General features: G+C 38.6%; 1 protein-coding gene across 4 annotated transcripts in view; it reads right to left on the bottom strand.

Moving 5' to 3' along the window:
* The window catches only part of LOC127996230 (active breakpoint cluster region-related protein-like), a 137415-nt gene that overhangs the window by 7936 nt on the left and 115552 nt on the right, over positions 1 to 13927 (bottom strand). The window contains exon 1 of one of the 4 annotated variants that reach the window (XM_052591933.1): positions 7234 to 7749. The exons of the other annotated variants lie outside the window; for them this stretch is intronic. Within the exon in view, the coding sequence (XP_052447893.1) occupies positions 7234 to 7389 (156 nt within the window). The 5' untranslated portion in view covers positions 7390 to 7749. Of the gene's footprint in view, positions 1 to 7233; positions 7750 to 13927 lie in introns of those variants that run through there. 4 annotated transcript variants of the gene reach the window in all.

Below are 13927 nucleotides of genomic sequence, written 5' to 3'. Positions count from 1 at the left end.
TAAACCAATATGACATGTTTACACCAATCAAGTGAAAAGGGTAATAAATGGATATTTTTAGGGAGCAGGGAGTCTGGCGTTTTCTTTACTGTGCACTTTGATTTAGCAGACATTACATTTTCTTTTTCTTTTTTAATTTGTGCTAAGAATTTTCTTAGAAATAATACATCAAATCACAATTATGTCAAACTATTTAATAAGGGTTTTTTAATTATAGGAGATATTCATTCAAATGATCATAAATCTATTTTTGAATAACCTAAAAGATCTGGACAACTCGTTGACTCACGGATAAACTCTGAAGTCATGTGCATGTCAAATCATCACAGCTGTCATTCTCTTTATGAACTATTAATGAAAATAACAGTATTTATCACTCCAAACTCTGACAGCTGTATTCTTCTGCAATATGAATGTAGCTGCACAGATCCCAAATACACATGCCCTTCCTTGAGCCGTTCTCTAACCTTCTGGTGCTTCTTACAGTACTTTATTAAAAATGTATCGAGTCAAACAGGTCCATGATATGTCAAGAAAATCCTTTAATACAGCTTCACGGCTTACCCTCACAGAGACTCACTTGCCTTGGAGTCACCTCATCTGCCCAAGTGCAGTAACTCCTAGTACAAGTCCTAGTGGATTATACAGCAGTCACTAGTACTGTATGTTCAATGTCCTCATTTAACCACTCAGGGACTGTACAACCACAACAAAGATTGGAGCTCATTGAAATGCTTTGAATTAAGAGCATCCGTGCAGACCTGAGAATGAGGTTTGTTTGCACTTTCCTGCTTATAAAAGGAGAAAATGAGTTCTGATGTGCTCAGGTCCATGACGACCTCAAACAATCCCTATTATAACAGCCACATGAAAAATCATCTAGAAAAAGGGATTAATCACAGGAATAGACTTGGAGAAGGCTAACATTTACTATAGCAAACATGTTACCATATCACATATTGACAAAACCATTATATTATCATGATTGTTGCATGGTATTAGAATTCTAGAAACAAGGTATTACCAAACACAAGATGCCTGGAAACCATGTGGTATCATGAAAAAAAGTGGTATTACTACAACACATGCTCAAAAAATTATAGTATTCCCATGCTACATATTGAAATAAAACCTGGTATTATCACGGTAAAAATAAATATTTCTACACAAATGGACATCATAGTTAGTATAGAGCAGATCCTGCACTGAACGTTGGAGATCCAGATCTCCATTCTGTTCTCTTCTTTCCTCTCCTCTCATTCAGCGTGTCCCTCCACCTCCCACCCAGTCTCTGTTGTGCCAGCCTGCTGCTGTACGGAGCAGGAACACAGTGTTCTCTGGCCGGCCTCTCTCTGTTCTCTCTCTAGAGTCAGACACTCTGCTCAGAGGATCCTCACAGAGAACAAAGGGAGGAAGAACATGATATCAGGACATGTTACAAATACAGCAGGCGCATGCAGCACACGAGTCAATGTTAAGATGACTTTAAAACCCCACTACTCCTCTGATCGTGTGTGTGTGTGTGTGTCTGTAAATGCATGTGTTTGTGTGTGTGTGTGTGTGTGTGTGTGTGTAAATACATATACATATATATATACACACACACACACACACACACACACACATTTTAGCGCTCACTATTCTAATTCCATTATTTAAAAAAAGACCTCTTTTTGTATTCCATTTTCTTTTTATTTATTATACAAATTATAAAAAAGACCTAATACTAGCTTGCTCTATTCTTTTTTATTCTCGGTTTTCTTTTTATTATATTTAAAAGCCCTTGCTACATACACACACACACACACACACACACACACACACACACACACACACACACACAAACACACACACATACATGTATATATATATATATATATATATATATATATATATATATATTAGGGGTGCACAATTTTTTCAGCCTGGAGATTTGGTTTGGTTCATACACAGCACATAGCGTGACCCATTAAATAACAAAAACATTTTTTTTAAGTAATTAAGTATACGCGCTTCTGGATTTAGCACTGCTGCTAATTAAAGAGCTTCAGTGAATGATTGTCACAGTTTTGCATTGTGCTTTGAAAACAGCATGGGATAGCCTAAATTTATGCTTTCAGATTAAACAGAAATCTTACAAAGTACAGTTTGTTGATGTAAAATGGTATCTGTGCAACAGATGTCAAACGTGTCAGTCTGCAAATGCATAATTTGTTTGTCACAGCACTGTAGATTCTGCAACAGTGCAGAAAACTATATGCCAAGAGTATTTTAATATCTGTCAGCATTGGTAGGCAGAATTCAGACATTGAAGAACCAAATCCAATCTCTAAATCAATTCTATCTTTCAGAGATTGCTTCCTTGAAAAAGCCGAAACAGTCAAGCTCCTCTTTGACACAGTGTAACATCCAGCTCCAGTGTAATGTCAGATGTGTGAATGGAGGCGATTTATGTGACAGGTGTAGCTCTGTGCTCGTCCTCCTTACATAAAGAACCTCAGTATTACATAATAAAGCCTAACGCATCGCTGAAGATGTAACGTGAATAATGTTGTGAGCAAACAAGCACAAATACAGCAAAAACACAGTTTGTATTTATGTTGCGTTGGTTTATACTGTAAGAACACACAGGGAGCAATGCAGGCTAAAGCACTAAAATAAACACACAACAGCTTTGTTAAAAACATGCTCTCAGTGAAATATCATGCTTTGTTTCATAACGTCCTGACCAACCTATTTATCTAGACTATCTGACACGCTACAGCCAGACACCCAGCGTTACCCTTCACACATCTCTCCGTAGCATGTGGCCAGTAGTTACAGCTCAGTCTGGAGACGTCTTGGCATTTGCAGGAGAATGTGTGTTAGCTCAGTGTGTGGTGTGGGAAAAAGCCGTAATTACTGTGGTATTCAGAGGTTGGTGTGAAGGTCAGACTGATGTTTGCTTTAGTCTTCTGATGTCACCGGCTCAGCTCGGCCTGCCGGACTGGACCGAGCCTGTTCCAGTAAACCTTACTTAATCACACAGGAAATGCCAACAACCTGCTGACTCATAAACATGGCCATCAATGTCATGCTCACATCACACATATTTTTGTACAACATATATAAGACCCTCAATATAAGGTATTTAAACAACACTTGTATGACTGAAGTACTGGTGATATCATTGTACAGTGACAATATCAGATGTTAATATCATAGAACTGATATATACCATGATACTAAATGATTATCATACTGTATACAGTACATGAGTAGCATTTACGGTAATATAAAAGTCTCTACTGTTACTACAGTACTGCATGTTTTCATAAGGAAAGCTTCTTCAAAAGAACAACAGCATCATTATAAAGCAAAGTAATGCTAATGTGTCTAAAAACATGAGCAACCTTTTTCTGTGTGTGTGACTGCTAAAAATAGAACTAAAAGTAACTACATAAACTCAAAACAACAACCCCAGGAGACACAAATCGTAAATATCGTATTATCGTAAATACTCTGAAAGTTATGGAGCATAAGATATATTTTTAACAGACTGTCATTAAAGCAGGGACTGTTAGATGTTAATGCCTCTGTTTCTAATAAACGCAAGCCAGTTAACCTAAAAGAGGACATTGCCATAAATCAAGAAACATCTGCTAAGAGGGAACCATGAATAAAACAATTCCAAAACGTGGAAGAACTACTGAATCAGGCCGCAAAATATTCCAATAGCACAACCATGCATTTCCAACATGACACAATGGCGTACACTGGACACCGTAAATAAAGTGTTACTGAAACATCCAGTGCCAGAACTATCAAATATTATATTGCTCACATCAAGGTACCATGGTACTACCGCAGCACTTATTTGTATAAAAAGGAAATCCAAGCAGGTCAACATCTGTCGTGTCCAGTAACGGACCTCGCCATCACCCTCCTCCACTTCATTAGCCCAAAACGCAAGGCCTTGTGGGGGTTCAGCGGCCCCTCATAGAGGTCTGGTGCCCTCACACTGGCAACAGAAGATTTATGTAGGTGATAAAAGCATCCATTACCATATAGCTGGCATTTAAAGGCCTTTTAGGAGGAGCAGGGTTCATCAGTGGTTCACTCATTAGCATGTTATAACCTGGAGCACCATACGCTGAAGAGAAGATAGTTACATCAGAGGATGGGTTCATCTCTGGGGACGTATTCTTCTTCTTGTGCATAATACATCTCTTTCACACAGACCCTCCCTCCTTCTGTTCTTCAATTCCTTTGAAGGGACAGACAGTTTCAGCATTGACACAAGGGGCACTATAGTGAACACTAGTGTGGGCTGCCTTCTTAAAGTCAGCTTTCTCTTTCAGGTCAACTACTGTCAAACACAGCAACATTTTACTGAATACAGTATACTGACACAAGCTCATTGAGTATTAAGGTTTGTTAAAGGGCTAGTTCACCCCAAAATTAAAGGACCGTCATCATTTACCCATCATTCACCCTCACTTCTGTGGAACATGAAAGAATTCAGTGAAAGTCAGCTGAGGAAAGTAAGGAAAAATGTGCTCATAAAATACTGTGTTTGTCCAGATGAATTACACTTACAATGGGTTGCCAGTGTATTCACATCTGTGCTTGCATAATGAGCAGTGATTCTACACTAGTTTTGCTTCAGGAATAAGATTTTATATTGGATTTTACATCAAGCGGCAATCCAACACCGCATCGAAATTGTGTACAATTCTACCAAAATTAATTCTCAGTCAATCTATCAATTATCTTCTTCCAGCGAGATGCAGGAATTCATATGATGCAATGCTCACAGTGACATTGGTCACTCACATTGGTTGCACACTCGGTATTGCAGTGAATTTTAGGAATGAATGTGTACACTTGATAATGTGCACTTTGGGGGGTTTGGACACCACTTCAAATGGGTGCCCCCTCAAATATTGCACAATATAAGGGTATTGGGAGGGGGGTGTTCTGTTGAGATTTACGTTTATCAAATGAAAACGCATTTGTGGAGGTCAGACATAAGCAGGTCATGAGACAACACTGGGATCATTCATGACCAAACCAAAGGAACACACTCATACAGATAACCACACACTCTCTTGGCCACAAAGACTCATTCAATATTCAGTCAATGAGACTGGCCATCTGTGAGAGAGCTCACAAGTGTGTTTCAAAGCATTTTAAAGTGCAAATGACTGCAAAATGAGGTTAGTTTATAAGTGTAATTGGCAGTAAGTGGCAATTATCTGTGTAGCTTCTTCACCTGTGTCTGAATTTGAGCATCTATGAGTAACTGTCTGTGTCTACCTACAACAGCCTTTATGTGTCAATACCTGTGGGAAGACAAAGACAGTAAATGTACATGATTTACAGGCAGAATTCCTCCTATAAAGGAACATGCTACTATATATCTGGTACCATCGGAATGATGTTTGAGAAAGAACAGAGGGAGAGGAAGTCTGAGAAAGACAAAGCAAGGGACAGAGAACTTCAAAAGAGCATGTGCTCAGCACATGGAAAGATACGGGTCTTCCTTTGTTGTGTATTAATAACAAAAGCTATTAACCTAGAGTCACAGTGATGTTTGATACAGCTGCAGCCGAGTGTCTACGGTCAACTCTGGGTCAGTGGAACAGGAAAAACACTGACCTGAATGAGCAGAGCACACATACAGAAATACAACGGAGGTAAAATGCTTTGTTCTTATAGCCAGAAAGATAATGCACATAAATTTCTGCTCAAAGTGCTGGCAGGGTATATACCCCACGTGGAGAGACGAACACACACATGCAGCTGCACACCTACTCTCACAGTTAGATGCAGAGTGTGAAGGCACTGATCTCATCACAGCAGAACAATCATTCAGCAACAGTGAACACTGAGCCGGAATCAATTAGATCATGTGACAGACACCAGAGCGATTCCATCAACGCTATACTAGTCGTACTAGAAATGACACAATGACGTGCAATCCTTCTCTCTAAAAACAGGGGTCCCCAACCTTTCTTACCATTTCAAAAATGTAATGTCAGTACGATTTTTAAAGCAATTAATACTTTCATTCAGCAAAAATGTACTAATCAAAAGTGAGAGTAAAGAAAATTGTCTTAGAATTTTGGACAGTCTTCTATTCAAAGAATCAAAAACATTTTCAGCAACATTGACAACAATAGAAAATGGATCATGTGACACTGAAGACTAGAATAATGAATACTGATAATTCAGCTTTCAATCACAGGAATAAATGACATTTTTAAAAGATATTAAAATAGAAATGTTAACTGCAATAATTTCACAATTGTACATTTTAAACTGTATTTTTGGTCAAATAAATGCGACCTTTGTTGATAATTACAGACTTCTTTCAAAAACAACAACAACAAAAAAACGTACTGGCTTCAAACTTTTTATTGTTATTATATAGTTATTGAAGTACCCACTTAAAAAAAAAACTATCCTTAAATTATTTTATTTTCATTTGGGATGTCTATCACACAAATCTGCAGTTCCTCCATCGAAACCTCTATCTGTCTGAAAAATACTGGATTTTGATTCTGCCTTATTGAATAAAGATGCATAGGTTCATTAAGAAACTGTGCTCTGGATCTACCTCGGTCCTTTAAGAGCCTCTGAAAATGCATGATTTGTAATTATGAATAAGGAAGATTATTCAGTGGTGTGTGTGAGAGTAAAGGTGTGATTGATTGACCTCCATCAGTGGGTGGGTGATACTTGCCAGGGGCTCGGAGGACAGCAGGTTAAAGTGATAATTAACCTCTAACTGCAGCCAGACTGCACACACACAACTAACACCTAAAGTCCAACTACACTGAACACACTCATTCACAAACCAAGAGTGAACAAACCACCAATGTATAAAAGCAAAGGAAGGAGGAAAGGCATACTTCTACTACAACATACTCACCAACATATATTTAAACATCTCCATGTTCAACATTTTAATATAATCTTCTAAAGAATGAAACCTATACAGGTGAAGAAAAAAAAAGCGGGTACAAGAGAGAGGGAATTGATCTGCTAAAAAAAAACAATTTTTCTAATAAATCCGTAAAATTATTTTATAGGATCAACATTCAGTTTTTTTTAGTTCCATAAACAAGCAGCATGATAAAGAGCAGATTCATTCAGTGACTTTCAGTCAGTTAAAGACTGGGAAACAGGCAGAAAACCAGAGCAGAGAGAGGATGTAACAGATGGAGAGAGAATGAAAGAGTGAGTGACCTTTTGTCGGAGCAGTTTACTGCGCACGCGGCCCCACAGTTTGGCACCAGTGTTGGTGTGTCTTCTGATGGCTGAAGGATCATCCACGCAGCAGTGCTGCTCCACGCGTTCACACACCGAGTTCAGATTACAGTCCGTCACCACGATCTCTGTCATCCTGACTGTGTTCCTCTCGCAGCCGCGCACTGGGAAAGAGAGGGGGGCACTGACCCCCGGAACGCCAGTAGTACGATTCCCAACCGAAAAACCAAACTCTTTCCAGAAAACTAAGAAATTTTTCTTGTTTCCTTACTTGGAGTTCACAAGACAAAATTCTCCAGTTCTTGTGTTAAGTGCTCTGAGACTAAAAATCAGCAGACAAACGAATCCCGAGCACTAAATGGTTCATTCATAAAAAGTAAATGTTGCCATGGTTTTGTCTTTTCTCAGGCTTAATAATTGAACTATAGATCCTTAAAGTAACTCTCTCCCCTGCCTGCATCTCTCTCCTGCTGCTCTCTGCTGTGCTCTTCTCAACATCTGAGCTCCAGAAAACACAGAGAGCGAGAGCAAGAAAGAGTGGGAGGAGAAAAGGAGAGAGGGAGGGAGGGAGGGAGGGTGTGGGTGAGCTGATTCGATCACCGAGCAGTTTTAAAGATGCAAGACGGAGGGAAGGACATTCTTTGTGTGTCGAGTGGCATAAGGCCACCATCATCTCACAAAACGTGTCAAGAACATTTCACCTCCAAAAGAATATTATTCAAAGGAATGATGTTTTGCATAAAGAAAGAAAGATTTTCATTGTGACTTTTTAAAACAAATTACATTCCCACAGTCAGATCAGAATTATGCAATGCACATTATATGTAAAGTGTTCAAAGTGTAAAACCGTACGTATAGACGGTTTCAACGGCATCAACATAAACAAACGTTAATGTGCGTGAGCGCTTTTGTGGACCTAACTTAACTTCCGGTAGACTCCAAATAGAATCAATAACAACAGCCAAGTCCCTCTAGAGTAGATATTTTTTGATAACAAACAAAATGTGTTTTTTGTGTGGATCAGGCGGACTTAATGAAAATGCTAATTCATTCTTTGCCAGCAGGAGATGTTTTAAAGCATAGACATAAAGTGCGAGAAATAGAGGTTTCCCCAGTAACAGCTGTAAACGAAGCAGAGCTGGTACGCTCACACGCTGCTTTATCAGGCATATAACATGCAAGTCTTCCTTCAGAAATACAGCGATATAAAAACACCCGTACTTCGTTTTGATATTTAAACAAATGTAAGGAATTATTATTATTAAACGTGCAGTACATTACGTAACGTTACTCATGTTTATTTAACGAAGCCTTTTTGAAAATCGATCAGTTTTAAAATTGTGGTGAGTCTCCAAAAATAAATAAATGTATGGGAAACACATCCCGCAGCACAGCCACCTGAGCCCAACTTCAGTCTACTCATCACCTTGCCTTTAACTGCGTTTGTAGATGTCACCGCAGCCAGACCGATATACACAACACAGACCGGAAGTTAACTTAGGTCCAGGCGCGTGCGCCCGATGAAACGGTCTATAATATACAATAGAATTTAGGTATGTAATATTTTCATCAAGGATGCAGTCAATTATTCAAAATGTGAAAGACCCAAAAGATTTCTATTTAAAATAAAAGTGGATTAATACTGAAATATTAAGCAGCACAACTTTTTTCAACATTGTTAATAAAACGAAATGTTTCTTGAACAGCAAATCGGCATTATCAGAATGATTTCTGAAGGATCATGTGACACTAAAGAAGACCCAAGTAATGGCTGTTTTAATAACATTTTAAAAATGTAAAACCTACTTAATTGTCATAAAATGAATGTTAATTATAATTAAAAATACTGGTCCCAAAAAAAAAGCTTAATTCACTTAACTTGTTTTGATTTTGGGTTGAAATTTGACCAAGACACATTTTCTTCACATTAGCTCACAAACCTCAGTAAGTGACTGTCATCTGGGCCCTGACCTGAAGCACCATGCAAACGCAAAGTTAGAGACAAAAATACCCTTAAAGTTTGTGCGTCAGTGAACACAAACACATTTCATCATCTGACACTACTGTTACAGAGCACATTCTCTGCTTCTGTAATCTCTGCAGTGTGTGTCACCGGGAGCCTGAGGCGGCTGTGTCTTCTGGGTTTTGGTGTTTATATGTTGGTTATGTAAGCAGGAGTAGGATTGTTCTACATCTTCTAGTCTCTAGAGCTAAATGCAATGGTTTCTACCGGGTAATTTGCTCTGCTTCCTTGTCTCTCTTTCCATTTGTACTTTCACCACCTTTACGCCACCCAAATCTAATTTATACTGCATAAGACCAGAAAATCACTAAATTACTAGCTCTTTGTGAAAACCTCACAGGTGCTGCAGGAGCTGTGGCTGGTTTTATGGGAACATCAAACAGGTTTACTAAAAATAATGCCATACTAGTGCTGAACCATGCAGCTAGGCACATCCAGTTACCCAGGATTCATCTGAACACGGTATGCTTCCAGGCCTCCACAGAATCAGCATCCACAAAACCCTGGGGCACGTCACAAAGTTCCATGTAGCCCCTGCCTCTGGTGTGCTAGTTTATTAAATATTTAGGCTAAAATTGATTATGCTTTCAGCTACCAAAAACAGTACAGTACTCTCAGCTCTGTGCAGCACTTGTTTAAACTCATTAGACGGACTTTCATAGATTCAAATCAGCGCAGGTAGTGTACAGATTCCAACTGACTTGGAAATATCGCAACACCGTGTTCGGTCTTTCCAAATCACATACAGGAAAAAATTCCAGTTTAACATCCATGCATTGTTTTTTTACGATAAATATCCATATTTCAAAAGTAATAAACAATTTTTTTTCTCACTTCTGCAGGACCTTATGGAAGAATGAGTTATTACCTGAATATATGATAACGTTACTGATGTGTGCATACAAAAACGTTTGAATGCTAAGCTTCAGATTGTAGTTCTATTTCAGTCTGACACAAGACTGATAAATTGAATTAAAGGCAGATAGTCAACAGTGAACATTGACACACAGTGGCACTTCCTTGGATAGGGAAGACTGCAAGCTTTTTAGATTTGGCATTTTGCTGCTTCTTACTGAGAGCACTGTAGTAACCAAAAACAACAAGGATGCCAGATTTAAACTTGAATTTAAACCAAATAAGCGCCACAGCTCAAAGTATGCACTATTAGGCCAAGGTTCTGTTAATAAAGTAACTCTTAGAAAACTCATTAGAATTTTTATGTGTTCCTTTCTTTAGATAAAGACCAGTGCACAGCATATTAAACAGCCTTCAATCTGAGGGCATGGCTTTGGCCCCAGGGCTGCTTGGAAGAAGACTTAATGGGCCAAAAGGAGACACAGGGATTGAAACGGCTGCGATATAATTAGTGATTAAGATGTGTTGGGTGTTCTCGGCAGTTAGAGCGCTCTACCTTTCTTTCTCTCTGCCTCCAGAGGGTTGTGGTAAGAGGGCATGTAAGAACACTGCGACTGGTTATTTTTAAAATAGAGATGAAATGAAGCAGACTCATTCAGGCTATGCGTCATCGTTCTGAGGACAGAATGTTTGGGGAAAAAAGGCGAGACGCTTTAGAATGTGAGAGCCAGGTTTAAATGTGCTTTAAACACGTGTTATGGGATGTTTTAACAGTAAAACTCTTGTTTCCCCAATAGTACATCTTTTCTCCAGAAGCATCGTGCCCCTTTAGAGCTTACAAAAGCATTATTTTTATCTTAAAAGGTGTCCTTTTATGCTCTTTTACAAAGTCTTGATTTGGTTCTCAGGTGTACTAGAATAGGTTTTCATGCTTGATTGTTCTAAAAACAATTTTTTTTTGCACGTTTTCTATTATTGCGGCATCTCTCCTCCCAGTCTGTCTCAAACACCCTGTTTAGTTCCTGTTTCAATGAAACCCCTTTTTCCAAAATACAAAATGTGCTCTGATTGGTTAGCTGCAACACAAACATAGATATACACATGAACAGGATGCTCTTGCTCACTGAACAAAAACGCGTCATGTATTCATAGAACCACGAACTATTTTTTTTTCTTGACCATGTCATATTGTCTTATCTCAACTGAGTCAGGACTGCTACTGGTGCACACTTAAAAAAAATAATAAATAAATAAAATAGGTGCTTGATGCCCTTGTGCTTCTCTATGAAAGTAGAGCAAAATGGAAATATAAATAAATCGAGTCAACTTTAGCATATGTTAGGTGCTTTAGAAGACTCTTTCATCTCTTCAGAAATGAGTGACAGTGATGCTCATTAAACAGGTGAAGCTAAAGGCTGAAAGAGGGAGTTTAGATGAGGGCAGACACTCTGTTCTCTTGCTTTTCTCTTTCTTCTCTGTCAGACAGACACTGGCGGCTTACAACAACAATGCACGAGGGAGGGGAACGGTTTTCATCCCACAGTTTTTCTTTCTTCTCATGTTGGAGGCTACATTCTGCTCTGTGGTTTTGAAGTTGACCGGCTTCCCACAGCCCTGTACAGGACAAGTGTTTTGGAGAGTTTATGAATGGATGGACAGATGAGGGTTTCTCCCTGAGGGCCTTTAGATATCTGCAGGTGAAGTTTAGCAGTGGATGAAGCAAAGCTCACAACGTTAGCATCTCATCATGACCTAAACGACTATTAAAGAAGTGACAACGAATGGATTCACACTCAAGGCACAATCATAACCTTGTCTCACTAGTTATTCAAGGATGTAATGACTACATCTGCATGAGGCATTTTGACCAGAGCCACACACATATATAAACATAAGAAAAGGGCGGCCCGGTAACCATACGCTTGTCTAATCCACTTCAAACATTCAGAACTCAAGTTTATGAGATAATAAAGTCTGTTTACAATAAGAGTTCCAGTTTTAGTGAAAGTGGGGCCTAGCAATTATATGGATTTTACTCCGTTTCAAGTGGTCTCATGGTCAATTACACACTGTCATTTATATGTCTTCATAATTTTTAAGCACTTAAATATTTAAACACTGTAACTATTCCTTCATATAAACATTAACCTAAAATGTAGGTGTTTATCCATGTTTTATTAAATTTTATGCTATAATTTTTGTGGGATGATGTGAATATTTTGGATGGGTGCCACCCTTATGCCACTGGAATACAACTGAACAAAGAGCTGAAAACATGAGAAGCAGAACCACACTGATGTGTGTAATGGTGGTGATGTGGAAAGATGGGAATGGGAGGGTTGGTGGGGCTGGTAAAGAGGTGAGGTGTGTGTGTGTGTTTGGACATACAAATCACAAAAATACCACATTATTACCATTTTGGATATTTTTGGACACTTCAATGGAGATAATGCCTAGAATACAGTGTGAAAACCATAAATGAACGCAGTGGTTATTCACTGCTGTGGCGCACATCCAGATACTATGGTATTACCATTATAGCACCATGGCAGAATGTATCATTTTAAGATCTGTTAACGCACAAACATTAAAAACTGTGTCTGTGAATCACAAAGAATAGATGGAGATGGGGAAGAGGAATTAAGGACAGAGAACAGGATTGGGGATCCGGCCTTTCATGTGAGGGGCTGAAGGCTGGGTGGGTGTGGGTGCGTCCTGAGGGAGCGAGGGGGGCTTTGAGTGCATTAACACAGACCCTGCTTTCATGTGCGGAGAGCAGATCCCATCCCACCCTAATGATGGTTTTAAGAACAAAAGCAGCTCCACAGTTATAATAAACTGCCTCTTTCTGAATGTGTGTGTGTGTGTGTGTGTGTGTGTGTGCGTGCAGCACCTGAGTGGCAGGAAACGTATAAGAGCACCTTTACAGATCTGTAGATTATGCCGGGTTGCCACAGTGACTGTCTATAAGCACTTTAACTCTGAATCAATATTCAGAGCCGCCATACTCTGATGTACTACAAGAGGAAAACTGAAATTTAATAACTGCTCTGATGCAAGCATCATCAGATACGCAGCAATCATTTTACAGACTAACAATAACCTTAATAACAAAAACAACACAAAATACACACTCCTCGTCTAGTGACTTCACACACAAAAGCAGTCTTCACAAGCTCTCTTTGAAATGTCACTCTAGCATCTGTGTGTGTCTGTGTGTTTTCGCTGAACTCGGCAGGTTGCCCCAGTTTTATCTCGTTTGAGCGTCACGTGGATGATATTGTATCGTCTGATATTCCACAACAATGATTAAGAATCCTAATATTCCACATCCCATAAGGGAATTCTGGGTGAATATCACAAAGAAATCTCTGGGTGATCCTTCAGCAAAAAAAAAAAAAAAAAAAAAAAAAAAAATCACAAGAAAGAATAAAATAAAAAGAATTAAAAAGAAAATTATAAATGTTAAAATAGAAAAAAAAAAAGAAATAATATCTTTCATTAAGACAATTAAATAGATTTAAGAAGATATTTCAGTTTGAGTTAAACTAGCAGAATTTATAAATTTAGAGTCAAAAATCAATGCACATAATAATAAAGCATAAAATAGCTTTAGGTAATGTTCATTAAAAAAAAAAAAAAACATGTAAAAGGTACTTGACGCACATTTCATCACCTTGCAATTATAAAGTTCAATTGAGATATTGAGCTTTATTGAGGTTTTGCAAGCCATATAGTGATATGGGAAATAGGGAACAAGTCTTTTTCATACACCAGTCCCAAAATGAACAACTT

The sequence above is a fragment of the Carassius gibelio genome, chromosome A5, assembly GCF_023724105.1.
Source record: "Carassius gibelio isolate Cgi1373 ecotype wild population from Czech Republic chromosome A5, carGib1.2-hapl.c, whole genome shotgun sequence".
Classification (NCBI taxonomy): Eukaryota; Metazoa; Chordata; class Actinopteri; order Cypriniformes; family Cyprinidae; genus Carassius; species Carassius gibelio.
Note: the sequence above shows the minus strand (reverse complement) of the source record. Positions and strands in the feature narration are given on the sequence as shown.